Genomic DNA, 17,006 nt, shown 5'->3' on the forward strand with positions numbered 1-17,006 from the left:
CGAACAAAGCCCCAGGATGACTTTCTCAAGACACTGCGAGCTGCAGAACACTCAGCCCATGCAGGTCAGCCCTAACGTGGAAGTGGATTCCGCTCAGAGTCATCCTTCATGATCCTCTGAAGTCATCATAAAGGACACGCAGGCTTATGTAAGTACAGTTCTGGGAAACGATGACTGGGTCCAATGAAGTTTGAGGATGGCTGAGTTAAATTAAGAAAGAACAAAAGAAAAGTCTGTATTTACAGGGCTGGGCCCTCAGAGCATCTGCCTTCAAGACAACTCTGCAGAGGCGAGAGGTGGAGAACTGAGAGGGTTCTATGTTGGGGGTGGGGGGTGGACGCCCTTCAGTCTTCACGCTGATGATACAGGCGTGGACTCTGGCTGTGCTCATGAGGCCAGGGGCGGGGATGGGGGTGGGGCGCAGCAGTGCTCTTCTCTCTTTATTACTCAAGGCAAAATACAGCGCAAAGGGGGCTTCCCTGGTGGTCCAGTGGTGAAGAATCTGCCTTGCAATGCAGGGGACCAGGGCTCCATCCCTGGTTGGGGACCTAAGGTCCCACATGCTGTGCACTCACTAAGCCCACGTGCCACTGTTAGAGTCAGACCACCACAACGAAAGATCCCATAGGACATAACCAAGACCTGATGCAGCCACGTAAATACATACTTTTAAAAAATACAGGGAAATGATCTGGGACGGACGCGCAATGGAACGATTTGTAACATGGAAGAGACACACATTCAAGATTTTACCTGATCTGTCCACGAACCAGAGGTCTGTTCTTTGTCCTGTTCATGTTTGAATCAAACGGAACCTCAAAAAACTGCAAAAAGATTGAAAAAAAAAAATTAAATACAGCATGAAATAGTTATTTTCTTTCTGCCTTAGTTCTACAGTTTTTTCCCACAGCAAATTTTAATTTTGATACTGCGAATACTCTTGGTACTCTTGAGAGAAAAATTCTGTGTCGGGAACATGCAATACTTTGAAAACCACAGGTTAAGTACATGGTTGCGTTCTTCAAAGCCACTGTTTCAGGTTTAGAGCATTAGTGCCATACACGATTTCAGAATCTTTCACGCATCCTGAAGACTGAATCAACCAAGAATCAGCTGACCTTGGAAAACGGGCTGCCGGAGTCAAAGGCCAGGAAATATTAGTAAGAAGTCAGATGGGGCTGTATACAAGCATTTAATCATCTCCCATTGTCCTACCACTGAATAAATGTCAATAGCATTTACTCTGACATTTCAGTATTGAAGTTACAAAGGATAGGGAGACCACGACTCAGCTGTACATCCATTCATGTGCCGAATACTGGGGTTGTTTCCAGGTTTTGCCTATTAATACTAGAGTCGGTTGCCACTCCCTTCTCCAGGGGATCTTCCCGACCCAGGGATCGAACCTGTGTCTCCTGCTTGGCAGGCGGATTCTTTACCACTGGGCCACCAGGGAAGCCCCCCATTTCCTACCACTGAATATATGTTAATAGTATTTACTCTTGTGCTATAGGATGACAGTGACAGAGAACCAAGGGATATTGTGACTCAGCTGGAAGAGAAATGAACATGCCCTGGAGATGAATAAAAGGGCTTTGCCTCCTCTTTCAAGGAGTCTGTCAGTGACTTGTTGGTTGTAAGGGGGAGAATTTCATCCTGTTCACTAACGTAATTTTTTGCCACCACCTTATCTGGAAACACGACTGAAGGGTGTGCCGAGCGCCAGGCCGACCAGCGCGAGCCCTGAGGGTCAGTGCCGTGTCTGTTCAGCTCCCCGGGAGCGAGGCCACCCAGACGCCCCCTCCTCCCAGCTCTGGCTCTGGGGCACCTGCAGAAGCACCTGGAAGTTGGGGATGCAGGAGCAGCCATGTTTACACCTGCAAAATTGGCGTGAGGTCAGACATGACTGTGGCTACACACAGTAGCTGGGACCTGTGGCTTGCACTGCTGGCCCTGAGGGACACTGGGCCCGCAGCTGGCCCGGCTCCTGCTGCACCTCCCCGGGCTGCAGCCCACGCCCGAGCTCGTCCATGTCTCGTGACCTCGGGCCACGTCTGTGTGCTGCTCCATGGCCAAGTGCGCCGCTCTCCTGGAGGCCATCTGCATCATCAAAGGTGCAGGTGTGAAAGCAGCGGGTAACGGACACCGTGGTCCAGTTTGCTCTCCTACATTTAGGATCCTCCTGAGGATTCTGGGTCACTCCTGCCTGCTCTTTTCTGCCTTCCTCGGGCCCAGCACCAGACACAAGGCCTGTATCACACCCAGCCCACGGCATCCTTACCAGGGATCTGCACCAGGCCTAACCCCTATGGTAGACCCTCGTATCGCTCACAGTGGTTCCTGCATCCTGATCAAACCTTAACTGATAGACCTCTTCTCTACAACTTTCAACAGGGCCACTGTTTAAAAAAGTAGTTAATGGTGGGTCAGTGGCAAAGAATCTACCTGCCATGCAGGAGTTGTGGGTTTGATCCCTGGGTTGGGAGGATCCCCTTGGAGAAGGGAATGGCTACCCATTCCAGTATTCATGCCGGGGGAATCCCATGGACAGAGGAGCCTGGCGGACTACAGCCCATGGGGTCGCAAAGAGTCGGACACAACTGAGCGACTAAACAGCAACACAACAAAACTGTTCAATATGTCCACCTTATCTACAATCTCAATGACAGGCTTCCTAAGACGTGTGAATTTATCATCCTTAATGTCAAAGAGAGCTATACAAATAGGCACTCAATAAATGACATAGTAAATAAACCATCCCTGAAAATAAATCTATTTGTAGAGTGAGTTACACTTTGAAATGATTTATAAGTGTTAAAAAATTCTTTGCCTGTGAGAGTCTATATTCCCTACTGAAGGAGTTCAAGTTACACACGTCCCGTCTGCTCACCTTCCCTCCCTCCCTCAGTATTCAAACACATTCTGTAAGTATTTCTAATAATCTTTCCTTCATGACCTATTAATTTGATTTCACAGGACTAATGAGGATTCCAATTACAAATCATGTTATTTAAAAGTGGGTAAGGTGTTATCCAATATAACACAGAAACTCTTGTGTAAATAACTTTCTTGGCAGTTCTCGAGTGTCTGTGCGCACGCACCCACACACACACTCAGTTCAGGAATTCTACTGAATTATTTCATCTGGATGAAAAAGAGACGTTATTGTTTCTATGTTCCTGGCAAGTCAGCCATTCAGAGACGGGAACTGAGGTCTAGAATGCAGCAACTGAACCCCAGGATGCCACAACTTGGCACCAGCTTCTGACTCTCACGGATACTGAAATGTATCAGGACAAGCAACATCTGGGTAGCGACAGCAGCTAAACAAGACCTTCTGGTCCTTTCAGGGAGGGATCGACAAGTCCCCCCAGCACCACGGGATCAGAGCTCATTATGCTGCTTTTCATGCGTTTTCTGTAATGCCTTTCAGTTAGCTTCACGGCTTTGGTCTAGCTTCAAAGCCATGTTCCCAGAACATAAAGCAGTCTTCAGGTGAGACATTTAAGCATTTTAGAACATAGAGCTGGTTTTATCTACTCACATTTTTTCCCCCTGTGCTTTATCATCTTTTCATAATGTAATTATCATTTCAGTTGGCTCCAACTACTTGGAGCCAAAGAAGTAAAACTCCTACAACTAATGTTGAAAATAAAATATCAATGCAGTCTTACCAGCCCTTAGAACATACTATTCACTGGCTTTTTTATGCATCCTCCCTGCTTTGAATAATGCCGGCAGTGGTTCGCTGCTTCGGGGAATGCACGTGGACAACTGCTCAGCCCAGGCCCACCATCTCAGGCCCCTCCTGTGAAGGCTCCAGTCATTAGGTCTCAAATGGCCATGTCACCCCGTGCTTTACCCCATACCTGGACACAGTAGCTGGTTTAATGAGCGGGTATCTCATTCAAACAGTCTCTGCTTGGGGATTTAACAAACCAAAAGCCCAGGAAAGTATGTCCTTCCTCCTCCTGGGTTTCCTGTGGCCATGGAGCAGGATAAATGGAAACGGAGGAGAGGTCCCACATTGACACCTTGGATCTATTACCTCCAAGGCTCCATCTCCATCTTTTCTAGCCTTGTGTGCATGCATGCTAAGTCGCTCATTCCTGTCCGACTCTTTGTGACTTTATGGACTATAGCCCGCCAGGCTCCTCTGCCCGTGGGCTTTCCCAGGCAAGAATACTGGAGTGGGTTGCCAAGCTCTCCTCCAGGGGATCTCTAGCTTAAGCCAACCCAATATGGGTCTATCCCTTTAATTCCAACATCCCAACAGAGGACTGTAAGGACGTCAAACATGACAGCAGTTGCATTGTCCAGGAGGGAATGATATGTGCTTTTTCCTCAGCAAACAACATCTTTTCCACTTATGTTCATTTCCAAAATAAGTTTTTGTCCCAGTCTCTTTCCCTTATAAAAACCCATCAGCCTTTTGGAACTCCTTTCATCAAAAATCTCCCCTCTTACCCAGGGTCCCAACTCCACCATCCACTTTCCCATCTCTCAGATGCTCCTTCCCCGTTTCCTGCCCTCCACTATCCCAGGAGCTGCTCGACGAGGCAGACTCTTGGGGTTGCAAATGGCAGAAACACAACCGAAACCAGCTCAGAGAAAATCGGGCATTTATGTCCTGCAACGGGGCTGTGCCTGCTTTAGGAATTTCTGAGTCTGGTGCCACATGTACTGCCGTGATTCTGGCTCTTTCTATCTCTCGAGTCTCCTCCGGGTGCTCCGGCGTGCAGAGGTCTTCCAGGAAGCAAAATGGCCCTGGCAGCCCTAGAAGCTCAAGCTCCTAGTGACCCCAGCAGAAAAGTTCATTTCCTGACAGCTCCAAAACAGAAGTCCAGAACCACCATGGCCATGAATTCCAGGGACGAGGGGGTGATGTGACCACAGGGAGGGAGCAGGTGGAGAGACACAAAGACACAGTACCCCGCTCAAACGACGCGGATTGCCTTCTCCAAGGCAAATTCTATCCCCAGAAGAAAACAGGAAGACGGCAGACAGAGAGACGCAGTGAAATTATCTCTAACTCACTGCGAAGCTAACGGCCCCAAATCATTTCATTTCACACATCATACCTATAAAATAACTTGCCCACATTTGTCCTAGTTTAAGACTGAGAAGCATTAATCAATAGAAGTATAATAAATAAATTATATTAATCTTGTCTCAGAATCAGTTTGGGAATCAATAGTTCTATCTGTTTAGTAGAGTGGTAAATGGATCATTTTTTCCTCCTCATAGCCACATGTAGATACAAGTCACTATTATACCAATAGATAAATATTTATTAGATCCCTAACATGAGCTTCTCTGGTTAGCTCAGTGGTAAAGAATCTACCTGCAGTGCAGGAGATGAGGTTTTGATCTCTGGGTCGGGAAGATCCCCTGGAGAAGGAGATGGCAACCAGCTCCAGTAATCTTGTTTGGGAAATCCCATGGACAGAGGAGCCTGGCTGGCAGGCTATCGTCTATGTGGTCGCAAAGAGTCGGACACGACTGAGTGATTACACAACAACAAACATGAGATCCTCACTTTTCTATTACAACCATGTTTTTTTCATTAGTTCTGTTCAGTCGCTCAGTCATGTCTGACTCTTTGTGACCCCATGAATCGCAGCACGCCAGGTCTCCCTGTCCATCACCAACTCCTGGAGTTTACTCAAACTCATGTCCATCGAGTGGGTGATGCCATCCAGCCATCTCATCCTCTGTCATCCCCTTCTCCTCCTGTCCCCAATCCCTACCAGCATCAGGGTCTTTTCCAATGAGTCAACTCTTCACATGAGGTGACCAAAATATTGGAGTTTCAGCTTCAGCATCAGTCCTTCCAATGAACACCCAGGACTGATCTCCTTTAGGATGGACTGGTTGGATCTCCTTGCATTAGTAGATAATTATTATTACTCCAAAGAGATGATGCTCTGATACAAAACACACCTATTAACCCTTCTAACAGATAATTATATACTTAAGATACTACTGAATTTTTGTGAGCTAAAATGAAACAGGCACCAAAAGTGGGGAGAAATAGAACTCAGCCCATGTGATGAATTTCCTATTCCCACTCTGATTAATTATACATTATGCAAAAAAGTAGACATATTCTAGAGCTGTCCTTAAGTCAGGCTAGGGAAATATTGACTTTGATAACGAGGTGCAACTTTTTTCTTTCTCTATGCGAAATAACGGGGGCAACATTCTTCTAAAGACCCAAAAGAAAAACAAACGCATGAACCTTGTCAGGGTTTGTTTTTCCATCCATCTTCTCAAAGCAGTCAACAAGTGTCAATGGCCCAAAGCCTCCCAGGTCCAAGATAATGTCTCAGACCAAGTTAAAAGGGATGTTAACTAAATAAGTTAAAGTCCTGGGAGGGGCACCTTATCCAGCAGGGTCTCACATACTACTGCTTGCAGCTCACAAGTCAGTTAAGATATGCACGCAGCCTGGCTCGCTGATTGGTACCAGTGTCCCACTGCCACACCAAGAACCAACAGACTAAGTGGGACTCACTGTTGCCATGGATTCTTCCCCATGAGGTATCTGAAATTAGGTGCGTGCGTTCACACATGGTGACTGGGGCAAAGTTCTCCTCCAAATCTGCTACTCAAGTCATCACTCATTAAGCTGTGTTTTAAGGCTTCACCCCAAAAGGTCACATAACACCTATTAGAACCCTAAATGACCACATCCTGTGAGTAAAAGAAAACTCAAAAAATCACACCGGTGTTGAGGAGCTTCAGAAATGATGTTCTAGGTCAACCCTTTCCTCTACCAGAGGGCTCTCAATTTATAACACTGCTTTCTGAAAAAAAAAAAAAAAAAAAAAAAGATGGAAGGAAAGTACACTGAAATATTTACAGCTGGTTGGAGAGGATGGAGGGGTGACTGCTCTTTTAGTATCTTACAGCTGTCTATAAAGACCATATATTTTCTTCCTAGGGGGAAAAAGTAATAAAAGTTTTTACTTACATGAGACAAATACAAAACTTGAACAGACTCTCTTTAGATTAACCAATAAAGAATTACCAAATGTATCCAGTATAAAGCTCATATTAGTGGAGCCTTAGCCAATTAGAACCTTGTTCCCCCCAGAAAGAACCACATGGTAAAAAGTGGATCCTAAATATTTCCCAGGGATCCCCATTTCCCCATCCTCTGTGTCACTTCTTTCATTCAGGCAACTATTTTATCATTTGGCCAAGATTACATCGCCTCCCAACACTTCCTGTCTGCAGTACTGACCACCACCCTCCCCCCCACCTCCCATCAACTTCTCACACAATAGTCAACACCATCTTTTCAGGTACAGACCTGATCGTTCTAGTTCCCAGCACAGAACTCTCCATGGCTCCCTGCTGCCCAGGGAGTCAAGTCCAGCACTTGCACGTGACACGGAAAGCCCTTCACGATGCTCCGGCCCCTTTACCTCCCCCACCCTTCTCTTCTCTTCCCCTGACATGCTCTGCTCTCAGGGCCTGAACCTCTTGTTGGGTCCTCGGTTTGCTGTCAGTTCTTTCAGTCTCCCACGCTTCTCTGCAGGGGCCCATCGTTGTCGCCATCCGTCATCAGCTCAGGACTTGGGGCAGGGGTCTGCCCTTCGTTCTAGTGTTCTGTGTGGACCTCAGCGGGGGAGCTCTGCCCAACAACCACCCACAGGGCCATAAGGATCACTACAAGTTCACAGTCACCAGCATCAAAGGGGCCTGTAACACTCACTCCCGGGCCATCCCCTTTGACCTCTCTAGCCCACTGGCTCTGCTCCTCTCCACAGAGTTGGTTTTCAGTCTGGTTCGCTCTTAACCCTCCCCATGGACAGAGGAGATGCGCTGGCTGCAGTCCAGAGGGTTGAAAAGAGTCGGACACGAGTGAAGCGACTTGGCAGGATGCATTCTCAACCCACATGCAACCTCCGCCTTCCCTCCACCTGGGTGGGCGACCCCATTCCCTCCCACCTTCCAGAACACCTATCCACGTGTCAGCCCTTTCCCTACAGCACATCAGGTCTGCGTCTTTTAGCTGCATTGTTCCTATCCACACCTCAACGTGCTTCATTTCCTCCAACCCTGCATATCTCCTGACATCATCAGCTGATGTGAGCACAAGGTGAGCGTTTGGAAACAAAAGGAAATGGTCTCTAACACGACGTGAAGTCTGGGGCCCTCATCTTAGCCCCAGCATGATTAGTAGCAGGAGGTGTCCGTGGCAAGGTTAAGAACCCTCCAGAAATCTCCCAACAAGCTCCAAGGAATTTCTACTCTAATAGCTGTCAAAGACTATACTCCTATCTTTGCAGAAACCATTTTTAAAACAGTTAATTCTGATGCCCAGCTTTGAAGAACAATAAATAAATAAATGCATGAATGTCCACTAAAGGAGATTAATGTGAACAGACTAAATCGCAAATATTTTCTTGAAGCCCACCTTTGAACTCGGACTTCACAGACTAAAAAAACCTTTCCTCAACTAGTGATACTTCATCCTAATCTTCATCCTAATCTAATGAGGACACAAGACTAGCAAGTTAATAAATTCTTACGGATTCCTCCACAACTATTAAAAAAAACAGGCATGTTCACTGAAACCATTAATGGTGATAATATGACAACAGTCTGACCCTGAAATAGCCCCCTAAAATACTATACAGAGTTTAAATGCCACTCAGAGCATAGAAGATGAACATTTTAAAAGGCAAGAAATAAGTAAAATCACCTTTGTCTATAGAGGAATCCACAGCAGAAGAATGATGATACTCAACAATAAAAGGTGGTATTACAAGTTGAGCAATAAAACTGGCCAATCTGCAAAGGCTCAGATGCTGCCGTAATAACATCTGGTCCCAGCGGGGTCGAGGGGTGGGAGCCAGAGAAATCATTAAGCCATCTGGGACGCTCCAAACAAAGAAACTGTAAAATTCTGAACTATAAAGCGAAGGAAATACACTTAATCCCTGAGGGGTTGCAGTATGTATTTCAACTGGGTGATCCCTTCTCCAGTGAGGACACAGCGATACGCCGAAACCTGGAGTGACATAGAATCTCAACTGACTGGATGTGGCCCGGAGCCAGCCCGCGCCAGCACCCAGGCACCTGTTGGTTTAATCATCGCATTACTCCAGACACCCAAGGGGGGTGGGGGTACGGAGAGGAGGCGGCCAGGGGAATGGGGAAAAATAGGTCTCATTCATTTTGCCTATCAGAGAATGTAGACCTTAAAAAAAAAAGTTTCATGTGCTTTCTGTAAATGTTCAATAACATGTTAGAAGATTAACACATTTCTTCTAAGATTACGGTTTATTTTTCTGAACTTCAGATCCTAGAGGGTGCAAAGGGAGATGCTTATGAGTAAGCAACTGCCTTACTTACTATATTATCTTAAGCAAAGTGACTTGAAACTCTCTTGAATGACCCTGTTTCCTTCTGTCACTGAGATTCTACAATGGGGGTACAATCACAGTTGCATTTCAACTTTAATAAAATTTCTCTGCTGCCCATTTTCCCGGATAATTCTCAAATAGTGTCCTGCCAATTAGCTAAAATTATTTTTAAATGAGCTTTTGAAAGTCTTTGTTGAAAGCAGGTGTATTACAAAATGTGCTCCTTTAGGAAATTATGTGAAAGAGAAAAAAAACTGGAATGGTGAATAAAAACAATGACTATTACATCAAAATAGTAATAGAGATAAAATACCTGTATCAAAAAATAAAATTGCACATAAAATATACTGGGGCATTTTCAAAGCCTTAAGAAGTGAACACAGGTGTTATATGTATAAGTCGTCACTAAGTGGAACACTTTAGACAGCTTTTCACAATCTTTTCTCTTCTCTATTCCCACTGCTTTTCTTTCAGTTTGATGACTGGACATGCCTTAATTCTGTGTCTGATATATTCAGAATATATATCTCAGCATAGACTTGGGCCTATGGTTCCTTTGCTGAAAGACAGGAAACGGCTGAAAATCCTTTTGGTAGGGCAAGACACCTGTCATGCACAAGGATGGGATATTGGGCAACTTCCCAGGACCCTCAAAAGTTGAAATATATATAACTTCTTTCCTGAGAAGCTGAACAAATGCTAGTGACGCAACATGGTTTCCATTTTCTGAGAGCAGAACACTTGCACCGACCACCTTACAGAATGACCCCGAAAAAACACAGTGGTCGATCCACAGGAGAAAAGCTTTCCATCTGTACACAGAATACCTTCAGTTCTCCTGATAAAAGCAGACTAGGAATACATGTTTCCTTTTCTAAGATATGTGAATAAAAATTCCAGATTACTCAAGAGTTTCTAGGAATAAAATGTAGAATAGAGTTCTGAGGTTCATTTTGAGTTTTTCAATGAAAACTTTTAAAAAGTTTTAACTTAATTAAACACAGCATATAGAGAACTTAAATATGCCTAACTTTTCTGTTAAATACTAATGTAATCCCAGAAAGCAGGCAAACATTTAAAAATGCCCATGAATTACAGTAGTTGACCAGTGTCTGTGAATTTATTAGTATGATTATGCATCTTAGATGAATGGAGAAGCCACTTATTGGCCATCAAATTCCAATACTTAAAGAACGTAACTGATGACATGTCTATGTATTTTCTGTTTGTATTACTGCCTCAGAGGCAATTCTTACAAGATCGGGAATATACATGCTTCTCTATGTTTGCACAACTATCTGTGTGACATGGCAATCTAGTTTTCTAAGAGCATTAATGTCTTAATGAAACACTTATTAAGAACCTGCCTAGTGGTAAAGAACCTGCCTCCCATTGCAGGAGATGTAACAGACACGGGTTCGATCCCTGGGTCTGGAAGATCCCCTGGAGGAGGGCATGGCAACCCACTCCAGTATTCTTGCCTGGGAAACCCCATGGACAGAGAAGCCTGCTGGGCTACCATCCACAGAGCTGCAAAGAGTCAGACATGACTGAAGGGACTTGGCACAGCACGTGGGAGGGCAGGTTTTCTAAGAGATGTGTGTCCTTCCCTCTTTAACGCTGGGATGCGGGACAGTAGCAGAAGGAAGCCTCCATGTGGCGATGCGTACAATAGCAAATGACGAGGTGTTGGCACCAGGCAAATGCTAACCAGTACCCGGGGTCACACTGTACACAGAAAACACGTAAGAACTTCTTTGAATGCACAGTCAATCAGAGATTTTACTTTAGAAATACCAAATGGACCACAATTCTATATTTTAAAAAATCTTCCATATCAGGTACTGCTTCTCGCCTGTGAAGTACTGAAGTCCTACATTTATGAGCCAGGATAAAATATTAATAGTAAGTAACAACAACGACGACCAGCCCCTCAAAATCCACAACAAATGGAAAAGTAAACAAACCCTTTATAATTAAATTTGTAATGATAAAAAATCAATGTTAGATAATAAGTGTCTTTATAAAAAACAGTCTGCCAAATTACCTAACCATTAAGACATTTATTTTTAGTTTATCAGTTGACAGTGACTTTTATTCCTCAATGAGACGTGACTAACATACTTCTCATTCTTTAAAAGGAAGTCTTTACAGGGATAATACAAATTAACAAGACAAGGCATTCTTGGAAGAAAGGGTTGGGATTTTGTCAATTGATCTTTAACAGATAAATCAGCACTATGACTTATAATTAGGCTTAAAGCTCCTAGACACTATCTGCATATGAATTCTTGAAAGAATGTATGAGGAACAGATACAAAGCAGAATCTAGTTTATACTAACATATTTTTCAAAATGATAGCTCTTATAATTAAATATATTTGAGACATCATTTTATTTATCATACTGACAAACATTTTTAATTCTTAAAGTTTAAAATAAATTCTATTAGAAGTTTATTTTTTTTAAGAAAATTACCATCACAAATCAAGATTTTGAAAGCTATGCAACCAAGAGATCAGATGTAATATTGCAATTAAATGAACAGGCTGGCTGAAGGTTAATGGCCACACATATTACATAATACTGAATAATCTAAATCTTGTATTGCTTCATAACATGTCAATGAAATTACTATTAAGAATATAAAATGCTTGAAATTAAAACAAAAACAAACAAGAACATGAAAATAAGAATATATTATTTCAATATCACTTACAAAAGAAAAAGAAAACATTCTTATGAAGGGAAGTAAAGGAACTCGAAACTGAATGAGTTTAGCTCATTTTTAAATAAATTCCACTTCTGAAACAACATATTAAGGAAATGATCTAGAAGTAGAGGAGAAAACTACATGGTGAAAACTTAAATGGTTCCTAGTGGTCCAATGGCTAAGAATCCACCTCCCAATGCTGGGGGGACACTGGTTCAATCCCTGTCCAGAGAACTAAGGTCCCAGATGCCACAGGGTAACTAAGCCCAAGAGCTGCAACATAAGATGCCACAACTAGGACCCGATGCAGCCCAAATAAGTAAATAATAAATAAATATTTTTAAAAAGTTAAGTGTCTGCTGCAGTTGCTTCTAACAGATAAATACTGGAAGAGAACTAAAGAAATGGTTAAAATGTGGTAAGACAACTTTATGGACTATCAGGCAGTCATTAAAAATGATAATTAAGACTCTAATAGTCCAGAAAAATGCTTCAAACACTAACAATGCAGTTTATAATTTGTCCAGAAGTGCTGGGTCTATGGGTTTTTGCTCCGTTTTCCAAATTTTGTTTTTATTATAATAATGAGAAAAATAATAACCACAGAGAATAAACTATACAGATATACGTGGCTACATTTAAAAAGATTTGCAGATGGTCTGGGAATATTTTTTAAAAATTAAATGTCATGTTATATTTTCCCAACCACATTGAATCTTTTAGGTTTTCCAAAACATATTAGAGACATAGAAGTTTCATCATAAATGCTTCTGAAGGTTAGTTTGAGGGAGAAAGTCTTTATAAACATGCAGGTCAAACAAACTTCGAGAAGAAGCTCCTTTTAGAAAAGGTTTCTTCACTTTTAAGAACTCTCCTTTAAATTATATTTTCCATAGCTTTATTTGTTTATTCATGGCTGTAGCTTGCTAAGGTCATATTTCTCAGAATTTTTAATTTTTACTTTTACAGCATACTCTAATTTGCTCAAGAATTTACAGACACTAAGACCAGCAAGTGAGGACTACAAGCTGAAACCCTTTCCAATACTAAATATTAGAGGCGACAGAGGGATTCTTGTAGGTGTCAACAGAAAGCCTCGTGTGTGCACACCTGCAGTTTCCCATTTGAGCTGTGATGCTGAGGAACAAAGTATCTAAGCCTGTAATCACTATGTAATTTATTTTACTTTAAAAAAAACCCACTGTGTTGTTTAGGTACTACAAAAATAGATAGGTAATTCCATTTGAAACATTCTTAAAATTTGTTATGAAAGAAATAATTGACAGGTCCTGGCTAATCTTGTGAGGGTTCATTCAAATGTTAACTTCTCATAATAACCAGTCACAACCCCAGGCAGGTGAAAACCTAGAGTAGGTTTCATAACCAAATGAATGTAACGGACAAGCAAACACACAACAGCAATGGGAGAGTGCCTTAATACTGATAAGGCTAAAGCAATGCACTGACTTACTCTGAAAGAATCAGGAATAACGTCCCATTAGTGGCTGTCACTCACAGCGGGTTTACTATTTTCATGCCTGGGCTCAGCGGTTTGTGCATTGACTTATTCCATCCCCCATCCTCCCCATCTTCTTTTTCAAATATTTTTTTTTTTAAATCATGGATTGTTTTTGAAGTCTTGATTAATTGAACACATACCCCCTGCACTGGAAGGTGAAGTCTTAACCACTGAACTGCCAGGGAAATCCCAAGCCTTACCTCTGTTAGGTAAGTATTACCATTGTGTTCCTTTGAAAGATGAGGTAACTGAGGCCCAGACAAGGCATTAACCAAGGCTGTAAGGCTTGGATTTGAGACCGGGCAAGCTGAGTCCCTGTGCTCAGTCATGGCCCTACATGCCGTCCGGCACCAGAGGCTTGAGCATGAGACACCCGGGGAGGAGGAGGGTCTACGGTGCTGTGAGACAGAGACCCTGACTCCAGATCAAACGCTAAGTTGGGTCTGACTCTTTGCGACTCCAAGAACTGAAGCATGCCAGGCTTCCCTGTCCTTCACCATCTCCCGGAGTTTGCTCAAACTCATGTCCATTGAGTTGGTGATACCATCCAACCCTAAGATCCTTAATTTATAATTCAATAAGAGGCAGCATGGTAAGATTCACAGAAATGCAGATGATAACTGCCAAAAGTCAGGTTCAAGGGGAGGAGAGACTCTGAGTCTCAAGACCGGTATGTCCAAAGTTTGGCCCACCAGGACTGGGGTACAAGATTCCTGAGAACTTTTAGCAAAAGTTTACGTTGAAAATATTGTATAATATCACTTATAAGTGCAATCAAGAAAAACAGAACAAATGAATTTATTTGCAAAGCAGAAACAGAGATCCAGACATAGGGAACAAATGCAGGGATACCAAGGGGGAAGGGGGGAGTTGGGATGGATTGAGAGACTGGGATTGATAGTATCGATATCTATGCATTAAATATTTACACTCTCGATACTACGCATTAAATAGGTAACTAGTGAGAACATACTGTATAGCCCAGGGAACTCTACCGAATATTCTGCAGTGATCTAAGTGGGAAGGAAATCCAAAGAGAGGAGATACATTTATGCATATAGCTGAATCACTCAGCTATATACCAAAAACTAACGCAACACTGTAAAGCAATTATGCTCCAAAAAATTCTTCCTAAAAGTCTATGTTTACTTGTCCAGCTACTGCTGAAGAATGGTCAGGCTAACTCTTCACAAGTAAGAAATGAGAACCTAAAGAAACATTTCTTGTCACCAATATGGCAGTTATCGTTAGGGGTATAACACAATAATCTGGAGAATACGTTTCAAATGATCTTATTCTTTTCAAAAGGAACCAAAGATATGCTCACTTGCAGTGGAATCAGTTACAAATTATTGGACACAATTCCAATATCCAAATTGTGGGCTTAGTTCATGCAAATTTTGCTTTATTTATAAAACAGCCAACATATAAAATTGATAAAACAGTAACATACAAAATTGATAAAAACCTTTTAAAAGCGAATAATATTTAGTAACATGGGAAGTTTATGATTTGGTATTAAGAGAAAAAATAAAATTATGACATGCCACATATAGTATAAAGCCTGTGTATACGTGTTCAAAAAGATTAGACATGAGCTATAAGCTGATATATACTCCTTTCTAAAGTAATGCTCAAAATTCTCCAAGCCAGGCTTCAAGAGTATGTGAACGGTGAACTTCCAGTTGTTCAAACTGGTTTTAGAAAAGGCAGAGGAACCAGAGATCAAATTGTCAACATCCATTGGATCCTCAAAAAAGCAAGAGAGTTCCAGAAAAACATCTATTTCTGCTTTATTGACTATGCCAAAGCCTTTGACTGTGTGGATCATCACAAACTATGAAAAATTCTTAGAGATGGGAATACCAGACCACCTGACCTGCCTCTTGAGAAATCTGTATGCAGGTCAGGAAGCAACAGTTAGAACTGGACATGGAACAACAGACTGGTTCCAAATAGGGAAAGGAGTACATCAAGGCTGTATATTGTCACCCTGCTTATTTAACTTAAATGTAGAGTACATCACGAGAAACCCTGGGCTGGAGGAAGCACAAGCTGGAATCAAGATTGCCGGGAGAAATATCAATAACCTCAGATATGCAGATGACACCACCCTTATGGCAGAAAGTGAAGAGGAACTAAAGAGCCTCTTGATGAAAGTGAAAGAGGAGAGTGAAAAAGTTGGCTTAAAGCTCAACATTCAGAAAACTAAGATCATGGCATCTGGTCCTATCACTTCATGGTAAATAGACAGGAAAACAGTGATAGATTTTATTTTGGGGGGCTCCAAAATCACTGCAGATGGTGACTGCAGCCATGAAATTAAAAGACACTTACTCCTTGAAAGGAAAGTTATGACCAACCTAGACAGCATATTAAAAAGCAGAGGCATTACTTTGCCAACAAAGGTCTGTCTAGTCAAAACTATGGTTTTTCTAGTAGTCATGTATGGATGTGAGAGTTGGACTATAAAGAAAGCTGAGCACCAATGAATTGATGCCTTTGAACTGAGGTATTGGAGAAGACTCTTGAGAGTACCTTGGACTTCAAGGAGATGCAACCAGTCCATCCTGAAGGAGATCAGTCCTGGGTGTTCATTGGAAGGACTGATGCTGAAGCTGAAACTCCAACACTTTGGCCACCTTATGTGAAGAACTGACTCATTTGAAAAGACCCTAATACTGGGAAAGATTGAAGTCAGGAGGAGGAGGGGATGACAGAGGATGAGACGGTTGGATGGTATCACCGACTCAATGGACATGAGTTTGAGCAAATTCCCGGAGTTGGTGATGGACAGGGAGGCCTGGCATGCTGCAGCCTATGGGGTTGCAGAGTTAGACAGATGGAACTGAAAGGAAATTTTATTCATGTGTGTCCCTTTAATGGTCATCACTGTATGAAATACTTGAAAGAACTGAAATTAGAGATTTGTGATTTAGTTTATTTTAATGTAGTAAAGGGCTTCCCTGGTGGCTCAGGAGTAAAGAAACCGTCTGTGATGCAGGAGATTTGGCAGGAGCCGTGGGTTCGATTCTTGGGTCAGGAAGATCCCCTGGAGAAGAAAACGGCAACTCACTCCAGTATTCTTGCCTGGAAAATCCCATGGACAGCTCATGGAGTCACAAAAGAGTGGGACATGACTTAGCGGCTAAACAATAAAGTAGTACAATTGCTAGGTTGCAGAAATATGTTAAAAAAATGTTTCGAATGTCTCGGAATTAAAGAGCCCTGATAAAAATCACAAAACTGTAGGTCTGCATGGAGTGAAAACAAACAAACAAACAAACAAAAAAACCAGAAATATAAGCAATTTATTTAAGAACATGCTGATGAATCTAGACATAAACTGCACTCCTCAGATGAAAATAGTGGTGATTTCCCAATATCCGACTGA

At 42.5% G+C, this 17,006-nt stretch overlaps 1 protein-coding gene across 1 annotated transcript in view; it reads right to left on the minus strand.

The window, feature by feature from the left end:
- Positions 1-17,006, minus strand: part of COX10 (cytochrome c oxidase assembly factor heme A:farnesyltransferase COX10) — a 108,527-nt gene that overhangs the window by 26,752 nt on the left and 64,769 nt on the right. The window contains exon 5 of the mRNA XM_065910183.1: positions 754-824. Coding sequence (XP_065766255.1) covers positions 754-824 — 71 coding nt within the window. The remainder of the gene's footprint in view (positions 1-753; positions 825-17,006) is intronic.

Source organism: Muntiacus reevesi, chromosome 18, assembly GCF_963930625.1.
Source record: "Muntiacus reevesi chromosome 18, mMunRee1.1, whole genome shotgun sequence".
Lineage (NCBI taxonomy): Eukaryota > Metazoa > Chordata > Mammalia > Artiodactyla > Cervidae > Muntiacus > Muntiacus reevesi.